We start from the raw sequence: 15,441 nt of genomic DNA, 5'->3' as shown, positions 1-15,441 counted from the left end.
CTGTTGTCACCTCTGGAGATAGACAAGCTTACTGTTACTCAGTTCACACTCATCAACTGAGACTACCTGAAATGTCGTTTACCCTTGTGCACGCTCACTGAAATCACCTTGGAGATTTCCCCAAATTTATCTATGAAAATGTTTAGCTGTCTCAGAAAGTCACAGAGTTTAGGCAATGGATATTATACATATTATTAGTTGTGTCCTGTCATGTTAAGTTCTACATCATTACATAACTATCAAGTTATCCATCCTTCTATCCATTCAACAATAGCCCTTTTAAGAATGGATTTCAGTCAGTTGGTGGCGGTGCACACCTTTAATCCCAGTACTCAGGAGGCAGAGGCAGGTGGATCTCTGAATTTCAGGTCAGTCTGGTCAGAGTGAGTTCCAGAACAGCCAAGGCTACACAGAGAAACCCTGTCTCAAATAAAAGAAAACAAATAATGGAAGAGAAAAAGAAAGAAAATAAGAGAAAGAAAGAAAGAAAGAAAGAAAAAAGTCATTTTCAATGAAGTGGTTCCTTTAAGGAAAGAAAAGAACATACTTCAGACTATGTTACAGAACTCTGTGCACATCATCCCTGAACAGTTCAGCAGAGTTCAATTTTTGTGGGTTCTTTCCTTTTGAGATAAAATTTGCATATGATGGAACACACCAATCTGAAGAGCTTCTTTCTCTAAACTTGACAGGCGCCTACAGTGAGTGACACAAACCCGGCCAGTGTCCCCCGAGATTCTCCCTGCACCTCACTATTTGCAGGAGCCACCACTGTCTGATTTTTTTCTGCCACAGAAACTCGTGCAAATAGAACAGCGCTTCTCTTCTTCATGTTGACACATTTAAAATTAAAGTTTCCTGGTCAGGCGGTGGTGCACTGCACACCTTTAATCCCAGCACTCGGGATGCAGAGGCAGGTGGATCTCTGTGAGTTTGAGTTCTTGGTCTACAAGAGCTAGTTCCAGGACAGGCTCCAAAGCTACACAGAGAAACCCTGTCTTGAAAAAAACAAAAAACAAAACAAAACAAAAAACCTAAAGTTTCCTGTGGTCATCCTAATTACTCCTCCCGGGGAACTGCATTGTTGTGCCCAATGATTCTTACAAAACCCTTAACATACATGTGTGTGTCCTTTGACTTGTGATAGTAGTTTTAGGTAATTACTTTATTATCTCTGTGTGCTCATGCATGGGAGTCACCAGTGTGGGTGTCCAAGGAGGACAAAAGATGTCAGATCACCTGAAGTTATAATTACGGTTGGTTATGAGCCACCTAACAGGAGTTCTGGGAACTGAACTCCGGTCCTCTGGAAGAGCAGAACATGCTCTTAACCTCAGCCATCTCTCTGGCCCCCACTCCAATGTTCTTGCTCTTCTCCCATGTTGTGGAGGTCAGTGGTCCTTCATTGACAAACAGTGCTCCCTTGCACAAGTTTGCTGCAAAGACTGTAGTTGCTGTCAGCAAAGCTTCCATGAACACGCTTTCCAAGAGTTCTTATGAAAATCTGTTTTCATCCGCTTACATAAATTTCTAGAACATTCGCTTACATAAATTTCTAGAATGGAATTTCTGGCTTATGGAAATTTTGCAGGAAATTGAGCATTTCATGGAGAGTAGACCCATGATCATGTAGGCTGGGAAGGGCGGGGGAGAAGGGGGTGAGTATAAAAGTGTGGGCAGAGGGGAGGATTAAGTTCTTGTGCCCCACAGCATGACCACAGCTAGCAGTGGTTTTTTTTTCTGGGTTCCAAAATACCCCAGAGAGAGAATTTTAGATGTAAGAAATAGTGCATATTCGAGGTGGCAGTTCTACTAATCATCTTGATTTGATGTGTTTCAGAGCTTATACTGTACCCCATAAATATGTGTAATTATTACATGTCAACTACAAACTTTTAAAAATTGAAAGAAATTGCCAACCTGTTCTCCAAAGTGAGTTGTGCTATTTCTGAGAGGGTTTTTAAGAATGAATGCCCCTCGGGGCTGGAGGGATGGGGCTCAGCGGGCAAAGTGCCCACACCCACATAAGAATCCTGCTGCGGTATGCATCTCTAAGCCAGTATTGGGATGTCAGGTGGCAGAGATAGTCCATTGACTAGCCAGCCTAGTCAAATGGATGAGCTCCATGTTCCACAAGAAACCCTGCCTGAGAAAACAGAATGGGGAGCAATGGAGAAGACACTCAGCTCAGCCGCTGGCCACCATGTGCATGCCCCCACACACATTTGGACACCCACATATACATATATCACACATACATACACACAAACATGCACACACACGGGGGATTTGCTGCCCCTCCCTGAAAAATGATTTTTTAAAAGGCTTATTTCGTTTTTGTTTTATGAGTACTCTACCTGAATGTATTTATGTGTACTACATATGTGCCTGGTGCTGCCAGAAGAGGGCGCCAGATTCCGTGCAACTAGAGTTAAAGATGCTCGTGAGCTGCCATGTGGGTACTGGCAATCAGACCTGGGTCTTCTGCAAGAGCAGCCAGTGCTCTTAGCTGCTGACCATGAATGAGTGAATGAATGAGTGGATTGGTGGAGGGGTGTCCAGGCCCGGGCATTTCTGCTGTGTTCCCCTGCGGGTTCTAGTGGGCTGGTGCTGAGAGTCACCAAAGTTCCGCGTCTGACTCAAGCAAAAGACCTTCGCATGACATCACAGTTTTGTTTTTAATGATTTTTTTTTTCACTTTGAAAAATAGTCTTCTGTGACTGTTTCCCTTTTTTCTCTTTTACTTTTATAAGGTCTTGGGAGTATTCTAGAATTACTGAGGATCACGGCCCCGACTTTACATCAAAATATGTGTCCCCCAATTGACACTTGCCCTGTGTCACTTTGGGCAAGTTACTCATTGAGTTCCTTACTACTATAGGTTCCAGGGTATGAGGCTAAAACTACCTGACTCAGAATCTTCTGGAATTTGAGGACTAGGGAAAGAAAAGAGTTTTCCACCAGCAAACAAAGGAGGATTCTTTGGTTTCAAAATCTGGCTGTGGATGGTGAGGCCATGGCCATGCAGACATTGGGGAGTTGGCACCACATTTTTGCAGTACAGAAGTTTCTTGGCTTGTGAATGTGTAAACATACATCCCTCCACAGACAACCCCTCTGCAGGAGACTGCTCTGCTCTGCTGGGGAGCAAGCAAGGAGTCTCTGGGGTTGGTGTGCTCTGGGCCAGATCATCGGCTTTGAGATCCTGGGTCAGGATAGCTGCTGCTCAGCCACTCTCCCAAGTTTGTGGCCCCATGATTCTCTGCAGAACTATGCCTTCTGTACCAGGCAGAAGGGTAAGTGTTGAGATCAGACAGCCTGCACTCTCACGCATGTGCCTAGCTCCAGCAGTCCCCCTTTGGGTTGGTTGTGTTCTGTAATGTGTCCCCTGAGAAGACAGACTAAGCAGCCTGTGTAACCCTGCAATTTCTCCAAACTATTTGCATGAAATACTGCAGACAAAAAGCAAGGCCCCTGATTGGCTGTTGCTAGGTAACAACATAATCATCAGGAAATTAGGCTGTCCTCCCCCCCAACCCAGAGTATGTGTGTGATTGCAGCGTTGTGCAGGAAGAGAGAGGGAGTGGAACAAAGAGAGATAAATGGGATGGTCTTGAAGGCGGGGACAGCACAGCCACAAACCTGCACCCCACGGTAGGACAATCAGCTTTGGGTTGGGCTCTTTATGCAGTCATGCCAATATTGGTCCATTTCCCTTTTTTTCTTCCTCTCTTCTTTAATTTTTTTAAGAAAGAATTTCTGTAAGAACAGCAAAGCTGGCAGGGCCCTGCAGACAGCCTGGACAGAAGCTGTGGAAGCAACTCTGACGTTTGAAGTGGTTTACAAATGCAGCAGGCATGTCTCATGTACGGATGCGCGAGGGTGAACGAGGGAAGGTGTCTGGAGAGTGTGTCTAGAAAGGGAGAATCCATTCGCCTGGCTTTCGAGTGTCTGCGAAGAGCCCAATGTGGGAACGCGCATGTGGAGCAGGCATGTGGCAGAGAAGCGAGCATGCTGTGGAATGTGGAGGGAAGGTCTTCAGCTGAAGTTGGGAACTGTCTGTTTAACTGCACCAGTGTCCTGCTCAGCCAGGCAGTCCTCAGCCTGTCCCTCTGCCGGGTTAGACTTTGCAGGTGGATGAGGGGTGTGTGTGTGTGTGTGTGTGTCTGTGTCTGTGTCTGTGTGTGTATGCACACAACTGAAGCACCTCGTTCGTTTTCAAGATTGTGTCCAAGCATAACCGTGAGTAGAGGCTGGCAAGGGTATAGCCATTCCTGGATGCACGCAAGGTCTGATGTTAACACGGAGCCCCTTCCTTTCCCTTAATGGTAGCCCCAGGTGGCCTTCCCATCTCCCTTGCGTTGCCCTTCTTTTCCATTCCCCAGCAATGACCCTGCCTGTCCATGAGACCCCTAAAGCCGTGCTGCATACCTCATTGGCTTGGTAGGACCCCAGGCGAGCTAATTGCCTTTGGTCATTCATTGTCTACCAGATTAATGACTTCTTGTTCTACGGATGTCCACAGCGCCCTCTGAGCTGCCTCTGCACTCACTCCCACTTCTTTCCTTTCTCCCTCCACCTCCTTTCTGAGCACCACATCTGGGTTTTGTTTTTGTGTTTGTTTGTTTGTTTGTTTGTTTGAAGAATCTTTTTAATGTAAATGCTAAATTAGAAGCATTGCTGTTCATTCTCTAACTGATCAAAGGATACAATCCCAGGCATATCACGGAGGGGCTGTTTTGTAGGCGTGGTTTAAAAATATGCAAATATTTGAGAAACCAGACAGGATGAGTGCCAACATCCCAGATGCTGAAGGGAAAATCCTCCCAGACTCACCCCCACCACCACCACCACAAAGCCTTGCCCAAGCAGACTCAAAGCCTCCTGAGAGGAACAGCCTTCCTTAGCTGCAGGACTCAAAGCCCTCTCTTGTGTCCCACAAAGTCTCATGTCCCAGATGGTGACTTCCCTTATCTCTCAGGTCAGCTTGCTCATACAGTCTCTATCTTGGCTCCTGGATGGCCACATCTGAACTCTGGGGGTGGGACTTGCCAGTGGTTTAACTCTCTGGGTGATGCTGATGGATGCTCAAGTCTGAGAACCACTGTGGACCAGAAAGTTGGTGTTTTCATTTAGCTCCTAAGTGACAGTGACTACCCAGCAAATTTCTGCTCTGAGACTAGCCGGGTGATGTGTAACAGTATGACCCCCACCTGCAGTGATTCTTCCTGACTCCAGTGTCTCTGAAAAACCCTCCTGAAAGAAAACGTAAGCCGATTGAAGTAAAAATTATTTTGAATACCTTGTGGAGAGCCTTCGGGCTGAATAACGGAACTTGGGCTTTTAAGTGGAGGGAAGGCAGAAAGAGAATTACAATAGAGACTGCATGTGTCCTGCAAAGCACAGCTTAAATACTACCTGGCCCTTTTGGGGGGGAAGCCTCAAGTGTTCTAACCCCTGATAAATTTATGGATTCATCTTTTATCAATCACTTGATAATCATTGAGAGAGCAGAATCAATCACTTTTGTTTTCCATCCAGTACCAAGTACATAATGAGTGTTTAATAAATAAGGAAAAGATAAATGAGTTAGTGAGTGAGCCGGTTGGATGGTGATGAAGGAAATCAGCTCTCCTATTGGGCTGCCTCCTGGCTGCCCCATCCATGTGCTAGGATGGCGATTGCCTCCCCTGTAAGTGGATGGTGAGCTCCAGGGAGTTCATACTGACAGAATTCTCTCTTTTCTTTGTTAAGTAAAACCAGTAAGGGCCTGCCCCACACCTTGAGAAATAAACTAACAGTATTAGCCTTTAAAGCATTCCTATGTGGCAGAGCTAGAAACTGTAGGCGCTTTCAGCTCGTCCAGGTGCATTCCTGGAGTCCAGCAAAGCATCTTCGGGAAGTTGCATCACACCAGTGTTGGAGGAGCTCCTGGGGACACTGCCTTGTGAACTACACCTCCCTGGACTGCCCAGCTCTGCTTAGACAGCGCCACAGGGAAAAACAGCCTCACTCAGGGAAGTTGCCCCCGTTCTGCTTCCTAACCACTGTAGTCTCCCTTCCTCAAGACTGACAGCTTACAATTTATAACCATGAGAAAGGAAGGAGGTTAGAGTTAGATGCAGCAGGAAGGGGTGAAATGTTGCTTCTACCCATTTGGATCCATCCTTCTGCAGAGAGGAGAGAGTCCTTAGGAGTACAGGAAACTGGACAGAGCCCCATGATCTCAGTAAAGCCAACAAATGTGCTTAGAGAAAGGCTGGTGGTCACAGTAGATCACAGGCCTACTGGACTTGTAGGAATAGTAATGGTGATTAAAGGCCATTATTTGGGACAAATGAGGATGGAGAGTCCCAAGAGGTGGACCTAACCATTCTGAAATATTAATTTATTTCATTAATCTTTAGAGATTTGCTTTTCAAAAAATGTATATGTACGTGTGTGTGAACTCTCTGTAGCCAAGACAGTTTATGTGTTTCTGGGGATCGAACCCAGGGCTTTCTGCTTGCTGGGGAAGCATTGTACCAACTGAGCCACATCCTCTGCCCTCTGGAATTGCTTTCTGATCCCAGGACTTGACCAACTGGCACGAGAAGTTGTTGAGGCAAAACAGAGCTGGAGAAAGCCCCTTCGGATGGCTGTCTGAGTCCTCTAGCAAGTGGGCTGAGCAAAAGTAGTCAGAGGCTGGAAGGAGAGCAGAGGAAGGAAGCCCAAATTTCACCTGTCTGTAGTGTAATGTGTAGTGTGACGTAGTGTAGTGTAAATGTCTTTGTACAGCCACTGCGTGAGCAGGAACCCTAAGAACACTGAGCAATCTCCACTCTACACATCGGAAGCGCTGCGAGCGGAAGGCATGGCGTTAGAAACCTAAGTGACTAGCTTCCAATCTCTCGCTTTCCTCTTTTCTCAGCCCACATATGTTCATGAGAGCATTGTGACACTGTGCGTGAGCACATGCACACGCATGTGCACCACACTCTTGCATGTTTTCAGTTTACCTTGGACTGGGGTGTGTGCATGCATGTGTGTGTGTTCACATGTGCATGTGTGTATGTGTGTGCATGCATGTGTGTGCCCTGTGCACACATGTGCATGTGTGTATATGTGTACCCTGTGTACACATGTGCATGTGTGTATATGTGTGTATGTGCACATGTGTGTACATATACATCATATGGAGATTCGATATGAAGAGATTCTCATAGTAGTCTTCTATCGCCTCAGCTGCTAAGATTTCTGTGTTCAAGTCCCAAAAATGTAGAGTTCTACTAGGACTACTTAAGAAAGAAATAACTGATATCACAGCATAAAGAATTTCTCTAGGGGGCTGGGGAGATGGCAGGTAAGAGCACTGGTTGCTCTTCCAGAGGAAGATTCCCAGCATCCACATGGTAGCTCACAACAGTCCAATTCTAGGGAATCTGATGCCCTCTTCTGGCCTCTGTGGGCTCCAGACACATAAGTTGTGCGTACATGCAGGCAAAACACCCATACACATAAATGAATGAAGGAATGAAGGAATGAATGGATGAATGAGCTTGACTCTAGCCAGACATAGTGGTGTACAGATCTGTAATGGTTGCCACTCCAGAGACTGGGGCAGGATGGTTGTAAGCTCAGAGCCTACCTGAGCTACAGAGTGAGCACAAAGCCAACTTGGGGAGCCTCTCACAAAGCAAGCTGGGGGTGGAGCTCAGTGGTCTAGCACCAGCCTGGCATGAGCAAGGCTCGGGACCCAATGCCCACTTGCGCTGGGTTCTTTACTGCCCTCCAGATATTATTCTCTTGTGGGTGTGGTGGTGCATGCCTTTGAGCTGAGGCTGGTGGCTCTGAGTTCAAGGCCATCCTGATCTAGATAGCAAGTCCCAGGCCACCCTGGGCTACATAGTGAAACCCTGTCTCAAAAATGTATGCACTCTTTAAAACAAGCGTGAAGTCTATGCTGCTTGCTCCCCTGTTCATTTTGCAAAATTGGGAAATGAGGCGGAAGAAGGGCGAGGTGGCCAGGGTGCATTTATATGACCGTGTCCCGTTCGTGCTCTTTCTCACCTCTGAACTCATAGCATACCGAATTCCTGTAGGTTTGTCTAAAAAATGTTTCCCGGGTCTATGCATTTTGGTTCTTTTTGGCAGAGTCTGTGTGAAGTAGGATGTTGTCTCCGCCTGTGCAGATGCTTCAAGCTCAGCTAACAGATGGTGTGGCTGGGGCTTGACCCCAGGCTGTCTGACCAGGCTCTCCTGTGCGTGCCTGTCACAGGGCCTGGGTCTCCACAGCCATCACGTCAACATCTCCTTCCTCTGTTTCTTCTTACTCCTTTCCCAAGTTTATATGAGTTTATTCGAGTCCTGTTCATTGAGACTGAACAATTTTGAGTAAATGTGTCCCTGCTGAGTCAGAGTTTCAAAAGTGTCGAGATCACAGAACAGTGACAAGGGTGCCTTGGAGTTCTCACCCGGATGAGCGCTCTCCTTGAGTGAAGTGTACCAGCAGGCAGGGCTTCCAGCCTGTTTCTTCTTCACTCAGCAAGCATCCGCTGTTGCTGGCCAGCCACAGTGTAAATGGTAATTTCAGTATAAATGAAAATACCAGTCAATGCCTGCTGGGGCAAATCAAAGAGAGTGAGGACACCAGTGAGATGGCTCAGCAGGTAAGGGCCCTTGTCACCAAGCCTGGCGACCTGAGTTCAGTCCTCTGACCCCACAGTGTGCCTATGAGCACACACACACTAACTAAGTGTGACAAAGGTCGGGTGAAGACACACCAAGCCAAGGCTGGGCTCTAGGAAGCACAGACGCTGTGACCGACTGGCACGGGATAAGCAGATTCGGACCAGGGAGGTGGGGCACAGAGGGCATGGTGAAAAGGGAATGCTGAAAGCTGCACCTGCTGCCTTCCGGAAAGGCCTCTGAGGGTGGCTGGCACAGCCCCTTCTTTATGCAGGTGCTTTTTGATTTTTATCAGGGGAGATACTCTTAACGTCTTCCCCTCTCTTCTCATTGTCTAACTTTTAGCCCCCTCTTTGAGGAACTTCATATGCACGTGGCCGTTCCTTTTTCCTCTCTTAGAGTCTTAGAGTGGTCTTCTTACAGTTTCTTTCAGACTTCTGGGCATCAGAGACCCTGCATGGATGGCCAGGAAACAGGTTGCTAAACCCTAGTCTTGGAATTTCTGCTTCTGTAGGTCTGAAGTGGGACCTGGAAGCTGACATTTTTGGAGAGCTTGCTCAAGGCCACATTTTGGGAGCCCCGGAGGTGAAGCACACAGAGCCCTCACGGTGACAAGACTGTGGTGTGTATCTCTGTAACTTTTGTGCAGGCTCCATTTGACCTTGTTCAGTCATCAGGGTTAAAGCAGGCAGTAGACTTCAGTACTCTTAGGATGGCCATGACCAGCAAGGTGGTCTGACCTCGGAGAGCTGTGCTCTCCCTCTCAGGGGACTGGAGTTCTGAGATGGAGTGGTCCTCTGAGGCCTTCTGACCTCCCTCTGGTTTCCTGCATGGCTTACAGTAATGCACTCCAGTCTTGGCCTCTTCTCACCACTCTGTCAACTTCCCCGCCTCAGGGTAGTGAGACTACAGCTGTCTGAGCCAAGACAAACCCACCCTCACACCTCAGTCTCCAGCCTGACCCAGCGGGACCTCTGCCTAATGTGTCTACACATGAGATCAAATCTTTCTCTTTCTTCTCCGTGTTCTTCAACAAATCAGCACCAGGCTGGAGTATAAATGCTTGACAGAAGCTGCCTTCTATATGGTACCAGGAAATAGGCAGGCCCCGTCAGGAAGACTGTCTGTCAGACCGTGTACGCTGTTGTGTTCTCCTATGAAACCATCGTTTGCGTTCCTAGAATAGGGGGTCTTCCTTCACATCTGTCTTTGTTGCCTTTCAACAATTGTCTTGCTTTATTTTCCTTGATTACCTGCCCCCGCCATGTGTGTATGTGCTCATGTGTGTTTGCGTGCATGTGTATGAGTACACGCATGCGAGTCCAGATGTTCATACCAGGTGTCTTCCCTGATTGCTTTTCCACTTTATTTTCTAAGACAGGGTCTCTCACTGGTTTGACTAGGCAGCTGGCCAGTAAGCCCCGTGATCCTACCACCCCTGTACCCCACCACCCATTGCTGGGGTGCTCAGTGCACACAAACGCATCCAGCCTTTTAAGTTCTGTGGTTCAACTTCTGGTCTTCATGCTAACCCACTGAGCCATCTCCCCAGTCCTCTTTACCCCAGTTTCTGAGAGACAGGGCAGGTAGCTGAGGATGGGGGTCAAGAGGGAGCGGTGAGGTTTGAGCTCCCCCAGTGTCTCTGTGACTTCACACTGCTGTCGGAGCACTGTGCAGGGTGGGGGTGCAGTCTAGACAGCTGAATTCTCTCTTAATGTCCTCTCCCTCAAGGGGAGGTACCCAAGATGAACCCTCCATGCTGCCTTTTCAGGCTCAGCACACGAGCCGATACGCTGACCCTGGGAGCAGCCATGATGGCTCAGTAGCCCTCCCCCTTCCTGCCAAGCCCTAATTCCATTAGCAAGCCTCACTCCACTGGACCCATGGGCTCTCTCGGCTTGAGGAGCTGTGTTCAGTATCTTTCCCCTCTGCTTCTCTGGGACGCTATCACAGCCATAATCCACAGCAAATGGATTTCCCCGACCCTGGGGACAAAGGCCTAGTGTTTCCTAGACTTGGCGGCTCCTGAAAGGGCAGAACCATAGCGTTTCTCCAGCTGCCAGGGTCTCGGGCCCTGTGGGCGGCCAAGACCTGTAATAAGATCGCTATCGAAGCCAGTTGCAGTCAGCACATCCTTCAAAGTGGTCCCTTGCGGTTGGGAGGGAGGACTGACTGAGACAGGAATTGCAGCCTTTGGAGCTCAGGCTCACACAGAACCACACAGTGAGTTGGAACTAGGGAAAAACAGATTTCTTGTTCTGGCTGTCAGCCATCAGAGAGACTGGCTGTGGTTCACAGTGGGAGTCCACAGGGGTGGGTGGCCTTGGAAAGAAATAAGGCAGTCATTAGGAGGAAGAAATGGGGCAATGAGAGTAGGAAGTAAAAGGAAATTGAGTAGGAGTGGATAAATGTTTAAAGCCTAGGTGCTGTGAAATTTACGGATTCTGATTTCTCCTGTGGCAGCAGGCCTTAATGAGAGTTCTCAGACAGACATGTCAGTAGCTCTGGCTAACACTCCAGGAAGCCTCCTGTTCTTCCCACCTGCCCAGAGCTCTGAGGCAGGAAGGAGGTGTGAGCGCAGAGATGTGACGGCTTTACCACACAAACCAGAGGAACAGGAGGCGGGAAGCTGCTGCCGTGCTCCACTCTTGAATTCTTTCCCAAATTCACGACCCGAGGCTCATGAGGAGACCAGCCCATTGCTAGTTTCACCTCAGGGTGAGCTCCAGGCCCCTGGCCGAGTAGGTCCCATTACCATGTCTGGCTAGGGATGCTGCCCAGGATCCTGGAGGAGGATCCAAGCCATGTGCCCTCAAGAAAGTCATTCTGTCCTCAGAAACTAGGCCTTGGCCTTGCTTAGGAAAGCAAGGGAAATTGTGGTACTGTCTGAGTTCTTGAACTGGTTGATGTGTACAGATGCATAAATAATATCATGTATGTATTATACTCATATATGATATGAAGAGGCTGAGTGTGTAAATATCTGGTGAACGTTAGTAATTGGGGTTCAGTCTAGACATCTCAGCTACTTTGCTCTGGTGTGTTCTGACGTGGACTGGTCCCGGTGTCACTGAAACAGTGGCCGGGTCAGATTCACCTGAAGTTGCAGGGACCTGCTTTGAAGTCACACCTGTTTGTAGAATGTCAGTTTTGCGATGACCTTAGATAAATTAGACATTGCCTCCCCATTTGTGTGTGTCTGCATCTATAGTTTGAGACAGAGTCTTCCTCTGCAGTCCAAACTAACCCGAAAGTCACCATTTAACCCTGACTGACCTTAGACTCATAGCAATCCTCCTGCCTCCCCCCCCCCCCCCAGTATGGGGATTTCAAGTGTGTGTCACCAAACCTGGCTTAAATCCCTTTCTTACTGACTAAGCTGGGATGTTAATAACTGCCGGAAATGGTGGTCTTGATTAGCCCTGAAGCATCTACTGGAGAGTTTAATGGGAGGCGGTGCTCAGTCATCTCTATGGATACTGTAGATACCGTAAGGTGTGATTAACTCACAAATGGCTAATGTTTGAAACGAGTGGGAGAATTCTGCAGGCAAAGCGGAAACTAAACTCGCAGTGAGCAGAAGGACCCTCAGGCATGTGTGTGTACGTGTGACATGATGGGGTGCAGGAGGCGGACCCCCAAGCAAGTGACTTCCTAGCAGTAGTCCATTGAGAGTGTGCGACAGAGGCAAGCACCACGTGTGTGAGTGGCCCTCCAGCTGGGTGGCCTGAGAGAAATTTGGTTGAATACAGAGGGGCAGGAGGATTTAGAGGAAGCCATATCCCATGCTTTTCCCCCGGGACTCACGCTGGGCTGCTGATCTAAAGACAACAGGAAGGAGGAAGGCATCTGGGGGACAGGGACAGAGAAGTAACCTCAGCAGTGAGTCCAGTGCTGCAAAACTGCAAGGTGTCCAAGACTTTTCAGGTCCTGATAATTCTGAGCCCACTGGCTGCAGCTTGGTGGGAAATAAGGGGCAACGGGGCTGGAGAAAGTGGAGAGATCAAGATTGTTGGGGAAGTGCTCATTAGTGGGCAGGATCCATCCAAAAGGGAAAAGCAGGAATTGGGGAGCATGCTTTATCCCAGAGAGCACAGCGAGAGGAGCGTGTGCAGACCGAGGACACAGGACAGGATGACAGGATGCAGCTGCAGATGAGTGGGGACGGGGGGGAGTGTGAGCACAGATGGAACAGACGGCTGGGAGCAAAGCCAAGTGAGACAGAGGAGCTGGACGTAAGAACCTACAAGCAAGACAAACAGAGAAGGTGTGGGCACTGACCAGCAATGAAAGGAGACAGCTGTGTCCCCTGGTGGCTAAGGGCTTGGGAGCCATGCTGTTCTCGCTGGCCCCACTTCCACAGAGGAATAGTGCTAGCATCTGTCCACAAGGCCTGAGAACACACTCTACAGCACCTGTTCAACCAAAAGCAGAGACGAGAAGCTAAACCCAGGACCTGGGCATCCTCTCCTCCCCAGTGTCTGCCTGTTTCTCATTTGTCTTCTTGCAAATGTTTCAGCTAAGATGTCTTAAGAGTGTGAGCTGAATCCAAGTTTTGGTCACCGTTTAGGGAAAGGGAGATGAGGACCCTGCTGGGCAGCCCGTGTTTGGAGAGAGCTGTCATTTGCTGGTTTATTTGAGATCACAGTAGCGGGCTGGAGATAAGGGAGATGAGGAGACAAGATGGCTCAGCAGGGGAAGCGTCATGACTCGAACTCAGATCCCTAGGACCTGTACAAATGCCTGCCTGTAACTTGCCACATTGTGGGACAGGGAGACAGGGAATTCCTGGAGCAATCTGGCTAGTCAAACCAGCCAAACAGTGAGAGCCTTTGCCTCGATATGCATGGTGAAGAGAAATGAAGAAGATACCCGACATCACCCTTGGACCTCCACATCCTGGAACACAACAAGCATGCATGTAGGGCCACCACACACATGCATCCACAAATTAATTTTTTTAAACAAAATTTTAAGTTACATTTGACAGATGGTTTTTCGGTCTCTGAAAGGCCCGGAACAGGGCTTCGTGCTGCTTCTCATAAGCCTGGTTTCTTGTTCCTGGAACACAGATAAGATGGATCTCAACAAAGCGAGGTGCTGTATCATCTCCGTACCTGCTGATTTAGCTAGACTGTTAGCCCTTGCATCTCCCTCATCATCACCCACAAACGTTCTTAATGAGCGAGTAGCCCTGGTGAAGCCTGGCTCCAGTTTAGGTCAGGGCAGAGGAATTCATGGACAAGGGCCTCTCGGCAGTAAAAACAGACGATCTGCCCGGTGACCCAGGTCACAGGCACAGTTTGCAGACAGGCACTTGGCCTTTGAAAAAAACAAAACAAAGAAACTACTTCTGTCATCTCCTCACCTCTGATTAGTCCCTTCTCTCTTCTCTCATTCTGTTCTCTAGAGAGTTTTCATCCCACTTCTTTCGGCGCCTGGGCTGTGTGTACCTGGTGTAAATTCTGGTGTTCAGTTTATCAGTCCCAAAGACAAAGAGGTTGGTGGGTGTGGGGTGGCCCCTACCACGGAGAACACACCAGAAATCCTCCCCCATTACTAGTTTTATCTCTTCTGGCAGATGGCACATGCCCCAGGCTTTAGAACCAGACACACCCAATTTCAAAATCCCCCTTTTCTTCTGGGTGCCAGTGTGACTTGAAGCCTCAGTTCTGAGCCAGACAAGGGTCGCATGCACAGAATCCCAGCACTGAGAAGGTGGAGATAGGAGGATTGCAAGTTTGAGACCAGCAGGGGGCTGCCAATAGAGAGTCTGTCTCTAAAAGTCAAACCAAAATAAAACAAAACCCTGAGTTCATTAGTGGCAGTCACTTGGAAAGCTGGTGTATGTCTGGCCAGTCTCGCTTGCTTATCCTCAGGAGGACAGTTCTCAGGCTGCCCACCCAGATGTCTAAGTCCCTTACACAAATGCATGTACGCACGTAACCCTCCCATGTGTCTTAAATAAGCCCCGGATGTTTTCTACAACCTAACAAGATAAAAATTCTAAGTAGGATTACTGTGTTATTTGAAGACTAACAAGAGAAGGGTTCATGTGTTTAATTCAGACAGTTTTTTTTTTTCCCCAAGTGTTTCCCATCCAAGGTCACTGAAATCACAGATTCAGAAGCCCGGGGCACAGAGGGCCAGATGTTTGTGCATGTGTAACAAACATTTGCTAACTTCCTATTCCCTTCCCTTCCTCCCCAGCACCCACCTGCTCTTCTGCCACCTGAGCACCCTGACTGCCCCTCATAGACCATGGAGAACGAGCTGCCAGTCCCCCACACATCCAGTCGTGCCAATGCCACCAGCAACACCGGCGGGACCAGTAGCAGCAGCGGCTGCAGCAGCAGCAGCGGTGGTGGCAGTGGCCGCCCCCCTGCACCCCAGATTTCTGTGTACAGTGGTATTCCTGACCGACAGACTGTGCAGGTAAAACCCTAATTGTCCTGGGATTATGTCCCTTCATCGACAAGGCTGCCCAGCAGGAGCGCTGACAGTTCCAGGTGGGCAGAGGGAGTGGGCCAGTGGGTACAGACTTGTGCATGATTGAAAGCGGGGAAGCGATGTTAGATGGATCCAACACAGGAAGCCGAGAGAGAACTTAGATCAGAAGAGCCTGGCTCCCCAGGGATGGCGAGGGTGTTGTCTGTGGAGAACAGAAATGTAAAGGCGTTGAGGGCAGACAAGTAAAGCAAAGCAATGTGACTGGGAGCCACTCAGCCGAAAGCAAGGCTGGCCGTCTAAGTGGCCATTGCCCCTAAAGGACAA

General features: G+C 48.7%; 1 protein-coding gene across 2 annotated transcripts in view; it reads left to right on the top strand.

Annotated features, from left to right (window-relative positions):
- The window catches only part of Phc2 (polyhomeotic homolog 2), a 104,582-nt gene that overhangs the window by 36,937 nt on the left and 52,204 nt on the right, over positions 1 to 15,441 (top strand). For both annotated transcript variants that reach the window (XM_041652142.1, XM_041652141.1), the window contains exon 2: positions 14,878 to 15,102. In XM_041652142.1, coding sequence (XP_041508076.1) covers positions 14,929 to 15,102 — 174 coding nt within the window. In that variant the 5' untranslated portion in view covers positions 14,878 to 14,928. The remainder of the gene's footprint in view (positions 1 to 14,877; positions 15,103 to 15,441) is intronic.

Source organism: Microtus oregoni, unplaced genomic scaffold (assembly GCF_018167655.1).
Source record: "Microtus oregoni isolate MIOR12 unplaced genomic scaffold, Mior012 000005F_ref0000423, whole genome shotgun sequence".
NCBI classification, from domain to species: Eukaryota; Metazoa; Chordata; class Mammalia; order Rodentia; family Cricetidae; genus Microtus; species Microtus oregoni.
Note: the sequence above shows the minus strand (reverse complement) of the source record. Positions and strands in the feature narration are given on the sequence as shown.